The sequence below is a fragment of the Talaromyces marneffei genome, chromosome 4 (assembly GCF_009556855.1).
Source record: "Talaromyces marneffei chromosome 4, complete sequence".
NCBI classification, from domain to species: Eukaryota; Fungi; Ascomycota; class Eurotiomycetes; order Eurotiales; family Trichocomaceae; genus Talaromyces; species Talaromyces marneffei.
In genome coordinates, this window is record NC_072351.1 from 1785919 (window position 1) to 1799041 (window position 13123).

General features: G+C 48.4%; 4 protein-coding genes across 4 annotated transcripts; 3 read left to right on the forward strand and 1 right to left on the reverse strand.

Annotated features, from left to right (window-relative positions):
• Positions 1-191: 191 nt before the first annotated feature.
• Positions 192-3973, forward strand: EYB26_005686 (uncharacterized protein; the record flags this gene model as incomplete). The annotated part of the gene is made up of 6 exons (XM_054264969.1): positions 192-950; positions 1004-1116; positions 1182-2729; positions 2816-2905; positions 2974-3672; positions 3739-3973. The coding sequence occupies 6 exons, from the start codon at positions 192-194 to the stop codon at positions 3971-3973; spliced, it is 3444 nt and encodes a 1147-aa protein (XP_054120944.1).
• Positions 3974-5585: 1612 nt separating this feature from the next.
• Positions 5586-6739, forward strand: EYB26_005687 (uncharacterized protein; the record flags this gene model as incomplete). Its single annotated transcript, XM_054264970.1, has 2 exons — positions 5586-5613; positions 5682-6739. The coding sequence occupies 2 exons, from the start codon at positions 5586-5588 to the stop codon at positions 6737-6739; spliced, it is 1086 nt and encodes a 361-aa protein (XP_054120945.1).
• Positions 6740-6854: 115 nt separating this feature from the next.
• Positions 6855-7583, reverse strand: EYB26_005688 (uncharacterized protein; the record flags this gene model as incomplete). The annotated part of the gene is made up of 2 exons (XM_054264971.1): positions 6855-7317; positions 7390-7583. 2 exons carry the CDS (start codon positions 7581-7583, stop codon positions 6855-6857), a joined length of 657 nt encoding a protein of 218 aa, XP_054120946.1.
• A 2016-nt stretch (positions 7584-9599) lies between these two features.
• Positions 9600-12380, forward strand: EYB26_005689 (uncharacterized protein; the record flags this gene model as incomplete). Its single annotated transcript, XM_054264972.1, has 1 exon — positions 9600-12380. One exon carries the CDS (start codon positions 9600-9602, stop codon positions 12378-12380), a length of 2781 nt encoding a protein of 926 aa, XP_054120947.1.
• Between the last annotated feature and the right edge of the window lie 743 nt (positions 12381-13123).

The following is a 13123-nucleotide window of genomic DNA, read 5'->3' on the forward strand; positions in this document are numbered from 1 at the left end:
TCGGATCTTGGCCGCCAGCTGGTACGGGTTATAGACATGCCGTGGGAATAGACGACTTCAAGTGCAAGGCCTTCTAAAGTAAAAGAAGGCTTCAATCGATAATATATTATTTGAAGCTGGGATCATTTGAGCGGAGGATTATTGGAAGCAGATGGCCTGATCTCCGTCTTACTTAATCCATTGCGCTGACAATGGAGGCACCAATCCCGATGGAAAACAAAGCAAAGAATCTTCCTTACGGGGGAATGATGCCTCCCCTTCATCATACTCAGACGCTTCACGGTCCTCCACCTGGTTTTCAGCGAACACCACCACCACCGCACGACCAGCCTCATGGATTGCCCGCACCTATCCCCCATACTGGCCCTTACGAACAACACTGGCGACAACCATACCATCCATCGCCCTATGAAACGGCTGCTCAACGTCGTCACTCGAACCCAGTCACCCAACCCCCACCACAGTCGCAACCGCCTCCTCCAGGTCATCCTCCCCCTTCGCATTCCCACGTTCCTTACCCTCCTCCAGGTCCTCCTCCTCCTCCACCACCACAACAACAACAACACCCCGTTCAACCGCCAAGTCGAGAACTACCTCAACCTCCGCTGGGTGATCCATATCATCGTCCGAACAGCTTACCAGCTCCCGCACCATCGCATCCAGCATCAGAGCCTCATTCCCCTCAATCGTATAGACCTATGACTGGCGCACAACCCGAACCTACCCCGCATTCCGCGCCTCCTCCTAGTGATTATAGACCACCGCGCATGGCTTATGCCGGTCCTGGGGAGCCTTCAGCGCCGGGAGTCACTAATGGTGAACACGCAGGCCCGCCGCCGGGCTACATGCAACATGTCCCACCTCATCACAGTCAACATCCTTCAGGCGCTATATATGATGGTGCTATTGTGCCTTATCCACGTCAACGCAAAGCTGCTAGAGCTCAACAGGTATGATAGTTTGTCTTTTCGAATTTTAATCCCCACTAACATTTGATTACTAGGCTTGTGATCAATGTCGAGCACGCAAAGCTAAGTGCGATGAGGGTCGTCCGGCATGCAGCCATTGTAGAGAAAACAACATCGAATGCAAATACAAAGACATTCCTCCTCAAAAGTGAGCTTCTTTTATTTTGCAGGAAGATGAAGGCTGGCTGGAATATGTACTGACATCCGTTATAGGCAAGAGAAGTCCACCCAGCTGGTCTTGGAGCGCGTAGGGCAAATTGAAGACAATATCGTGAATGTCCTGATGGATAGAATGACGAAAATGGAAAAACTTTTACAATATTTTATTACCAAAAGCGATATCCCTCTTCCAGCTGAGGCTTCACCTGATGTTCCACCAGAGGATCTACCTCGGAAACTTGTCAAGGACATTGCTACGACACCAAATACTCCCTTGGAATCGAAACCGCCAACCCCTGCTGCGCTAGAACTCTCCGGAGTGGATTCGAAGAAAAAGCCCGAAGCGAACTTGCTAAGTTATATAAATACCGTACAGCATGTGCAGTCGCAACCTCTAACGAATGCACGAGACAAAGAAGTTGACGGAGAATTATCCGTCCCACAGAACCATACGACAGCTGCCCACAAGCTACTTAATTGGAATTCAATTCAGCGACTATTGGATCGTCAAGTTCATCCTGACTATGTCTTGAGAAACGAGAGCAAACGAGGCTTGATTCGCATTTACGGATGCGGTGAAGGACTTGGTCACGACACTGAGTACTACTCACGGCATGCTCCGGCCCAACCTCGGGCCTCGCAAGGACTTCCTGGTTCCGCTGGTAGCCCTATAACAAACACATCAACCCCTCGCATTGATGAGGAGTATTCCCAGGCCAATTCACCAAGCTGGGGCTATGGGCTTCCAATGCCTCTGCAAAGTCGATTGAAGGAACATCCTGGCGGTCTCGATGCATCGGGTCATCTCAACACCCATTCTGATGTCGTTAGGCGCCTTTTTCATAGCTATATGTCCAATATGCATATTCTCCATCCCTTCATGGACGCGACAATGCTAGCGCAGAAAGTGGAAGTATTTATTCTACAATATGCGCCTCTTAGAAAGAATATGGGCCACAGCGCAAATGAAGGTCGTGGCATGAAGCGAAAGCGCTCTACTGAACAGACGCACACGCACATGGTGGCCCCCGAAATGTCTCCTTCTCCAAGCTTAAGCTCCGAAAAATGGCCGTCGCACAGGATTGAGCACTCAATTGACAATGCAATTATCTTAATGGTGCTTGCTCTGGGCGCAATCTGTGAGCATAAGACTGCTCTACCTGGCTTTGCTCCAGATCCCAATGAAAGATCCCGTCCTAAGCAAGAGTTCGCATCGTCACCAGAAGTACAAGCTGTGCTCAACGAGATTCTTTCGCCAACGCCAGCCTCGGGGTTGAACACTCAGGCGTTTGATACTCCTAATTTCCCATCTCCAGACCCTGCATGGGGAGATTGGAAGACCCCGAATCAAAGACCGCACTCTAGATATGGGCTAGAGAATAATAACGAAGCACCTTACCCCAAAAATATAGATGTGATTCCAGGTTTAGCCTATTATGCCTATGCGGCGGGGATCCTTGGCGAAATGCAGGGTGGATGCGAATTGCCTTTTGTACAAGCTTCAATTCTTGCAAGCTTTTATGCTGGTCAACTAGCTCACCCGTTTCAGAGTCATGGTTGGATTTGTCAGGCTGCTAGAGCCTGTTCATTCTTGATTCGATCGTAAGTATTTCTACACCTTGTTGCCTCGATCGTGACTTGTGTTTTGGAAAACCCTTCTTGCTAACCGTACACGCGTGAACTTACAGGATGGATTACGAAAACATTAATTCGGATGTTACTTTTCCTTTCAAAGAATTATGTGAATTCGCTTATTGGACCTGTCTGCAGCATGAAAGGTAAGTCGTTCTTGTTCGTGATGTGCTCAAACCGGGGAACTAATTCGTTTTACTACGCCGTCGATCAGTGACCTTTTGGCCGAGTTGGATCTGACAGCCAGTGGCGTATCTCAATCCGAGACCGCTGTTCAGCTCCCCAAAGGTTATCTTACTCTAACTGAGGCGGAAAAACTCAAAGATCCCGAGTCTTTGGTGATGTTTTACTATTCGGCGCAAATTCACTTGCGCAAAGTGTTGAATCGAGTTCATCGAGATCTTTATGACACCGACGTCAAGGCGTTGCCTGATAAGATTTTGACGGTTCTTGGTCTAAATCTTGACGTATGGAAGTCGAGTCTACCGAAGCAAATGCAATGGAATGAGGGTGATGAACCTTCAAGTGATATCAACACTGCACGCCTACGTGCAAAGTATTATGGCGCTCGGTATATTATCTACCGACCTGTCCTAGAACGCGCCTTGCATTCTATGTCACCTAGGGCGGAAGGGAACGGGAAAGCAGAAAATGATTCTAAGCTACCGGTCTCTTCATTCAAGGCACATGACTTTCAAGCGCCCAGTATGGCGAGATGGTCCAGTGAACCGGGCTTGCGCCAAAATTTGAGGGATAAGGACGATACCGTAGAGACAATACACTATGACGAGCTAGACGACGAAACACGACGCGCATGTGAGCAATGCATCACGGCTGCAATTCAAAGTACCAAGGCATTTCACAATATCAAGGGTCGACCCATTGTGACTAATATATTTGGGACTGCTCATGCGTAAGTGTACCCCTTTACTAATTATGTACTACACAATGATCATCAAAAAACTAACGCACACATCAGACAATTCGGCAACATGCTTGTCCTATCGGCGACTTACATGTCTAACCTTAATCGACTAGTCGACGCTGATGAACTCGAGCGCCTCCTCCAGCGCACCATCAAGTTCCTCGCCATGTACAAGGATATCTCACCGACGCTCATGGCCGATGCTCAAATCCTGTCGGGCATCTACTACAAGATTTTCAAAAAACCACTCAACACGAGCTTCACCACGGAATCATTCGGTAGTACATGATCCCATCCCTTATACTCTCGCAGACCTACGCTCTCTTCAACATCAGATATGTCTATATGAGCTTTTGACATATTCTCTTGGCCTATTATCACCATTTATACCTATATTCTATGTTTTTTTGTCGTTACTTTGGCGGGGCGGACATCTTTTTTGAATATTTCGTTTCTTTCCTTCGACATCCAACCCGTGGAACACCAAGGAAATCTCAAGGCGGTTTATTACTATGATACCATGACGCTTCGTTATCCCCCACTTGCACGCACATAAACATATTTCTCATGGTCGGCAAATTCACAATTGTTTTGGAGCGGGGAGGCTAAGTTGTCTTGTTTTTTCCTCATTGTTATTAGCATCTATTCTATCTTTTCGGAGGCATTTTTCGTTTCAAATCGAGGAGGAAGAAAACTTGATATTTTACAGCTTGTTCTTTCTCTTCTAGCATCGAATGAGCGACGGCGATTCGTTTTCTCTTTTTTTGTCTTTTTTTTTTTTTTTGAATTTGGGCTTTATTGTATATTTTGGACTATTTATATATATTATCTTGTCATTTTCGTTTGGGTGCGTCGGTTGATGCATTGTTGTCTGTTTTGATGGTCTATCCTATATTATACCAATTTAGAGGGGAGAAGTCAGTTCGAATACCATCATGTCCGATTGGAATCTACACTCCCAAAGTCCATCTCGACTTGGATATTCTACCGCGGCTCGCCGACACATCGTACTTGAAGATGTAAGAAAGTGTACTTCTGTAGCACTGGTGTGGCTCGGATTAGGGTTTAATAAATGTTTTCCTATTCCGAGCATCACTTAATCGATGATCAAAGCTAGCCAGGCAGGCACCCACGAGCAGACACAACCACCATTCATAGATGATGTACGTCCTCCCAGGGAGGAAAGATCGCGTGCTTAGCCTAAATGCACCACATCCCGACCCCGGAGTACATACTACATACGCCCCATCGTGAAACACACCCCAAGACCAAATAACTCCTGTAGTATCTGGACGGGGAGGAATAAGTGTATGACAACCACATTGCCGTAGGTAACTAACTAGTTAGTTAACATAACTCGGACTAACTAGTTAACAAGACAGGAGGAGTAAAAATGATCGAACCAAAATACAAGGCAAAAACCTTGACGGTTTAATCCCCCGTAAAAACAAGTACGTACCCCAAAAAGACCAACCCAGCCAGTCAGCCAAACCCATAATGGCTGGACGTAGCTTCGATATGGGTCCTGCTCCATAAACCGAGGTTGACTCCCTCCCCCCCCCCCCCCTCCCATTTGACATTTAGTGGCTTTTTTTAGTTTCTACGCCTTCTTTTTTTTTGGTATTGTGAATGAGGGGAACACTGACATTGCACTCACTCTGTGCTCTGCTCAGAGCGGAGCTGGGCTGGGCTGGGCATTCTGCTGTGTGATTTGGCTGGTGCGACACAGGCCATTTTTCTTTCCTCTAGAGGAACTTGATTTATTGTTTTTGCTTTTGCATATATACTTTGATTGTATGGCGGTGAATGTTATGTTGTACATTCTTCTCGGTCTATTTACAAGTAACGAAACGGATAATAACTTTATTGAGTGGCTGAATCTACGTATCTAAGAACAAAAGATGCCGAATCGAATTCTACCGAGAGAAGGTAGGTATACGATGCCGGTCTTTCCCCCGATCCTCTTAATAAAAAGCTGACCGGATATGTTTCGGTAGGGTTTACGGCCGACTTTGTCACATCGATTCTAGGAAACACTGTCTTCTCCCCCGTGAAAACCCTCCTAGCTGTTCTTTTATTCCAATATGCGCCCTCCAACGCTCCCTACCTACCACAGAGACGCGACGGAGCCCTAAACTGGCTTCGCATCGCTCTCGCACTGGGGTTAGTCAGCCGCGTGAACTCCTGGCTTGGTCGTCGCGTCATAAATCGTGGCACCGGTGATAGATATGACTGGCCTCGCGAAATCATTGTAGTCACTGGTGGTAGTAACGGGTTCGGTAAAGAGCAGGTGTTGATGTTGGCGGAGAGAGCGAAATCTAAGATTGCGATTTTGGATGTTATTGCGCCTGATTATACGCTGCCGGCCGGTGTCAGGTATTTCAAGTGCGATATCACCAGTTCTGAAGCTATTGCAGCGGCCGCAGCGGAGATTCGGACTGCATTTGGTGGTGATCCAACTATCTTGATCAATAATGCTGGTATCATCTATGCTCGCCCGATTCTGGAAAACACAGACAGGGAGATCCAGAAGATGTTTGAAGTTAATACACTTGCGCAATACAAGATTTTGCGTCAATTCCTCCCGGCCATTATAAACCGGAATCATGGTATGATTGTCACCGTTGCTTCGCAAGGTGGCAATTGCACGACACCCGGTATGACGGCTTATTGCGCCAGCAAGGCGGCCACCATCAATCTTCACGAGGGCCTAACTTCAGAGCTTGTGACGCGATATAATGCGCCCCGTGTGCGAACCGTCTTGGTTACTCCGGCGTATGCGAAGACCTTTGTGACGCGCGACATGATCCCCCAGGACAGCTTCCTCAGTCCTTTGTTGGAGCCAGAAACCGTTGCAGAGGCTGTGGTTAACCAGATGTTGAAAGGTAAGAGCGGCTATGTCGGTGTCTCAGCCACGGCGGATTGGATCACTTTCAATCTGCGTTCGATGCCTATGTGGATTCAGACACGTCTCCGGGATCGCTTAGATCGGACTGTCCAGGCACCGGAGAAGAAACATCCTTGGATCTCACGAGATGAGCGATCGCAGCTGTGAGATAGTTTGTCATGTAGCTCAACGGTCTCTTCGTTCGCGTTGATGTTGGTTGTTGTCTGACGAATCACTTGGGTAGTGATAAACTAATTGTGGTAAATCGAATCATAAATGTTGTTTATGTTGCTCGAACTCTGTATTGACGAATAATATCATCAATCTGACCGCGCAAAGGCTGTTCGTCTTGTTCAAGACTCCCTTCCCGGCCACAGCAAAGACAGTTGAAATGTTGCATGCATGGCTGACGAGTCGGGCTCCAGATATAATGTAATGTCGGAGGCACCTGCTCGCAGTCCTCACAGCTGCCAAACACTAGACAGTAGGAGCCACGTCCATGGAACTTACAGCACCAGCAGATGGAGAACCCGAAGCCGTGAGTATTTGCTGCGTTTGGTTTGTCAATGGGTATGAGGTGCCCTGGTAGGTAGATATGCTTCTGAATCCCGCATCGAATACAGAAACGACGATTATTGTCGGAGTAGCCTCGCGACCGTTTACCCCGGAGTTGTTTGTCTGCAAAGGCGTGAATTGGGCGGAGTTTTAGGCATTGATTGCATGCAAGATAGTTGATATTTGTATATCTGCAGGATTGGTCAATCCAGTGGATAGTAATAATATGAATAAGAATAGAAATTCGAGGAGTTCGGACAAACATTGGCCACGTCTCCGCGTCACAGACAAACTCCAGTTTCCCTTCTCTGGTTGCTGGCGGTTGGCGGACTACAATCTCATTAAAGTAGTGGTTGGTATATGCCAGGGCGATGCGAGCAGTGTAGCCCAGGTAATCGATGATGATGAGATGAATCTCAACAGGAAGTACATTCAGCGCTCCGTTCGTGTTTTGCATTGAGTGTGTCATTGCTAGGTGTCAGGTTTGTTATATATGAACCGCCACATGGAGGCAATCGGACACGCTGGGTCTTTGGATCATTAGGCATGCTACGGGTGGGTGCGTCCATCCATATCTTTAGAAGTATGGATGCGTGATAAGATTTGTGAGTGACGGTGGTGGATTGGAAGTGTCAATTGATGTCAAGTTTTCGTACATCAAGAACTTTGGGAGACGGCCAGCGGAAGTATATAAAACGTGACAGCCGTTCCGCTACATGTTACATACACTGATTATTTTCTTGGTCACAAACCTCGACAGGCTCAGTTTTCAACTACACTATTTCTTTATATCGTGCCTTCTGGCCGTATAAGGAAGTAATACATGATGTAGACCTAGCATATAATCAAGGTTGTCGGTCAATTGAATTATTCGGTGACCGGTTCACACGTACTCCGTACGTACTCTTATGGAGCATGTGTTGCTAAAACCCGTGCCGCCAAGCCCGTGACCTCACAGGCTTGGCGGCACGGGTGCCAAACTACCAATTATCTACCGGACTTTCTTGGCGGTTCAGCTTCAGGATACAAGTAACATGAAAGTGGATCGGATAAGGTCGCCGGATCGAGCCCAGCACTGGTCATGGCTTCCTTTTTGCCTCGTCCATTTTCTCCATGTCTGTCTCCTTCACTGGCCAAAAGCTCTTATCCTCACGGCATCGTCCTGCTTACCTGGGCAAGGAAGAGAGAAAACCAGGAAATAACAGAAGAATCAAAAGACTCCTTTTCCTTGTGAGGTCATTACCTGAGGGAGGGATTTGTCTCTGTATTCAGACGGTCACACACCGCCTGGCTGTCCTCAGCTTGCAGCGTTTTGTGTGTATTATTGGCCTGTGGGGGCGTCACGCAGGTGTAATAACATCGCTTGTAATCTATTCCTTTTGGTTCTTCCAGAAACTCTTGCCTTCCCGACGGAGTTTTTAGAATTTACTTCCACACCATGTGACTTCTCCTTATTCGTCTGCCTAGGCTGTTTGTGTCACTGTGTAATGTATGCGTCGTAATAGTATTAGTTTCAGGAGAACATCGCACAGTCACGAGGCACTCGGGAATAGACGACATACGCCAACATAAGCAATAGTTAACGTGAGTTGACTAACTTAGTGGATATACCATATGTAAGCAGACAGGAGAACAACTCAAATCGCCCTGACGTGGGAAGCCCTCATTGGCGTCTTGAGTCTCGACAGATCGAAATGGGCCAGGCCAGGCCCAACAAAAACAGACCGCGGCCGGCCGGCGGCGTTACGACGGTTGACGCCTGAGGAATCCACTTTCCCGTTCGTCCTTCCAGTGCGTGCGGACTGGGACTGGCCTTTTCCGCTTTCCCCATCAACCTTCCTCCTCTTCTCCTTTCATCTTTCTCCATCTTCTCCGCCTGCGACCAAACAGCCCGACCAGTTCTACTGCATCGTCCTCTGCATGAAGACCATCTTCAGTCAAACCTAGAATCAACTACAAAACGTCGCGCGCACTTATGCTACGTCGCTGTGTTGGTGCCTTGCTGCCAGCGCAGTGACTGCAGTGCTTACGTGCCTAGCCCCCGTTTAGATCGCACGACAGTCCGCCAACTGCCGCCTCGCCGCATCTCGCCGATCCAAACACAACCCCCCAGCCCTACACTCAGCCAACTGAATCCTGTCTCCCACGTCCGCCCCCCCCGAATTTGTGGCTCCTCTTCATTTGTTCCTTGAACTGGTATCCTGACATCTCCAACGACCACACACGAACACATTGCTCCGTCGGCTTGACGGACCCTTTGGGCGTCTACGCATAAAAAGATCCGCCAATTACGATTTTTCGCTTACCGAGCTGCAGACTTTCGACAACAGTTCATCATCATCATCCAACATCACCGAATACCTTACCTGATACATTACGTTTCCTATGCGTGCTGCTCAATCACTGTGAGCATCCTGATTCGACTGGATGACCGCACTCACGTTGTCGTCTGTATCCTCTACTCCTCCCCATCATGCCATCCAATGAATCCTCTACACCGGCCAATAGGCCTGCCCAAAGATCCTCGTCTCGGGCAAGTCCATCGTCCGGCACGGGTCGCAGAAGTCCTCCTCTCGACGGTGACACGAAATACCAATACCAACCTCCACGTCTGACCGGACCAGCGATGTCTTTGGTACCGCGATTACCGACCCCAGGAAGTCTATCTGCGTCGGCGTCGGCAAACACCTCGACCAATTCGTCGCGTGAACCCTCTCCTGTCCGCCTCACTTCTCGCGTAGTCAGCAATAACCACCAAACCGCCCCAAACCGATCAGTCTCGCGAACCAAGAACAGTAACAGCCCCAGCCCCAGTCGTGGCGCCAGTGGCACAGGACCTGCTTCTACCCCTACGACGACTGTCTCCTCCACCCTGTCTCCTGCCGCTGTGCAAAAGGCATTTGCACAACTCGGTAAACCCGACTTACAACGCTCTGCCCTCGCTGACAAGAACCTCGATGTTTCCGACCCAGACCGTTCGAGTATGCCACCACCGCCCGCATCCAGACGGCGAAGTTCCATCACAAATGGGTCGAGAAGTCCTTCGCTGGGCAGTACCACTTCCAAACGCTCGGAGACGACGACAGAGTCCCTCGCGAACATATCAACAAAAAGGTCGTCAGTCAGCCCAGAAGAGGGCCGGGTGTCTCCAGTAAAAGCTGTCTATGAAGATGCCGAGATCAGCGCCCGTCGTCCCTCTGGAAGGGGTGCTGGCCAGCCCGGAACCACCCTAGAGACAGTGCAAGAGTCTAGTGTACCGTCTACACCTGTTTCGATGCTAGCAAGCTCCGTTATCGAGGACGTACCTTCTAGACCTACCGATGCTGCTCAACAAGCAGTGGAGAGTGGCAGTGAAAGCGGTGGAAATAAAAGCTCCGGATCGAAGGAAGAGAAGCGCCGGTCGTCTATCACAACCCGGCCAACCGGTGCCATTATACCGCAAAGATCCTTCACCTCACTCAACAGCGGCCGAGGTAAACCGAGCGATGGTTCAGTCCGGAATATGATCGTCGAGACCGAAACTGTCACTTCTATACCACAGGTGTCGGTGGGTGTTGGTGCTGGAGAACGGGGTAGTTCGACCCGAAACGATCAAGGAGGTACCATCAGAATGAAGACTAGTGTTGAGACTATTCGCCCCAAAAAGGAAAAGAAAAGGACTGCCCGAAAGCCAGCCAACCCTCCCGGTACAGCTTCCTCGAAGGCCGACATTTTTGAAGCCAAAGTTGCTAGTGCTATCGATGACGCAGATGTTTCTGATTCTGACGAAACTTTTGTTTATGAGTCCAACCCTCCAGAGCCACTGCCGAACCGACGTCGTTATCATTCTCGAACCCCAAGTGCAACCTCCATGGCTAGCCAAGCTGAGCAATTTGCGAGCCGGTCTCGTCTTGCCGGTAGAGACGGAAATGGTGTGACGGTGAAGCGAAGCATGAAATTTACGAACAATCATAACAACAACCTCGACAGCGATTTGGGAGACATGGACCAGCGAAGTGTCAGTGGAAGGGGAGAGACTAATGGACACTCTGGTCGACATCACCATATCGGCCGCCATGGCAGAGGAGGCGTATATCCTTCACTGTTTGATAGCGACTCTCCATTTCCTCAATCTCAACAACAGCCTCGCTCGCCTCGCCATTATATCAGTAATGGATTCCGTCAAGGTCGACGAAATAACATTCCACGTTCACATCCAAACTATCGCACCATTGGCGGCGGTTCCAAGAGCATGAGTGACGAGTACGGAGACGACTTCGATGCTGATGGTGCCGATGACGAGCGTACGCCTTTGGTTAGTTCGAATCGTCTGTCTCGCAACCGCAATGGTCGCAGACCGGGCAGTGCCAGTATGCGACAGATGGAATATCTTGAGCATCGTCAACGAAATTGCTTCTCTCGATATGGAGGATGCGTTATCGCGTCATTTTTGATACTGATCCTCATAGGCGGTGCAGCGACTTTCCTTGTTGGCTTGTTGCGACCTTTATCCGATGTGCAGGTCACTAAGCTTTCGAATGTTCTTGCCTCAGAGCAAGAGATCATGCTTGATGTGCATGTCAGCGCCGTCAACCCCAATATATTCCCGATCTCCATTGCAAACATGGATGTCAATATCTTCGCGCGAAGTCGATACGTCGGCAGCGACAAGTTTTGGCGCGATAACGGTCCACATCCCCCAGACTTTCCTCGTGTCGAACGTAGCAATCTTCGGGCTCGACTGGCACAGTTGGTTCGGCTGCCTTCAAGTGGCTCTGAAGTATCCACCATGGATGGTATAGACCACGGCACAGAACCAATTCCATTCCCAGACGACCCGTCTAGCGATGCTCAGACAATGCTGCTTGGCCGAGTTTTCAGCTTTGATTCTCCCGTCATTCTGGATCCTTCACCCTGGAGGCGCTATACTTCTGAATCTATCGGAGATATTCGTCTACCCAAACCAGGGAACAAGACAGAGGAAGGTGGAACCGAGCGTTGGGAGCGAGTATTACAGCATCCGTTTGAACTGATCGTTCGCGGTGTCTTCAAATATTCGCTGCCATTGACGTCAGGCGAGCGATCTGCATCAATCAGTGCCAGGGTCCAAGTCTTTCCAAACGAAGATGGTGACGATGATGGAGAAGGTGGCGGCGAAGACGGCAACGGCAGCATCCCGAGCAACGAAACTGTCCGCATCAATTCGAAAGAGCATCTTCGTACTTCTGACACAGATGAGGGATACGTCCTAATCAGTCGAACATTCTCATCATGATCCGCTATGATCCCACCAACACTTTTAACGATTTTTCTACCTTTTGTACAAAACAGCGACTTCCATACGTTCAGCTTTACTACTTGAATTTGCCTTACGATGAGTTTTTTTGTCGAATACGAATACCCCCTTCGCGTTTACAGGAGCGTGTACAGAAAGGAATTTTTACGAACTTTTTATATCCATTTTGCCGGGCGCGATGATATTACAAGGAACGACCAAGAAAAGCGCCGGAGCAATCCAATTATTTATTCACTCATTGAATTCCCCCTCGAACTGCGTCCACAGACGGAACCAGTCGAGCAATCCATCTCTCTTTTTTCTTTACATTTCCTTATTCCCTATCAGAATGTTTTCTAATAATAATGACCAAATGATGATTATGTGACCACGAACCAAATCAGAAAGAAGATTCTCGATATCTGTTTTGAACTTCCTTACCCTATCGTACACCTGCCTATCCGTATGTCAACGACAGAAACATGAACAAATCAAACAGGCAGACAAAAAATATATAGAGTGGAATATAAATTCTAACCCGTGAAAATTACTTATCCTTTTAGTTTGAAATTTGTGGAGTTTTGCATAGCAAGTACTTGTATCTACCAGAAGATATGGCTCCTATGTACACATCTGATATCATAACAAGAATCGTGTATCTATTCAAAAGTGAAATCGGCAATTAAAAAAAAAAAACGCCAAGAACACCATCCTTCTATGCAAGGCGTAGATATACAAGAAAT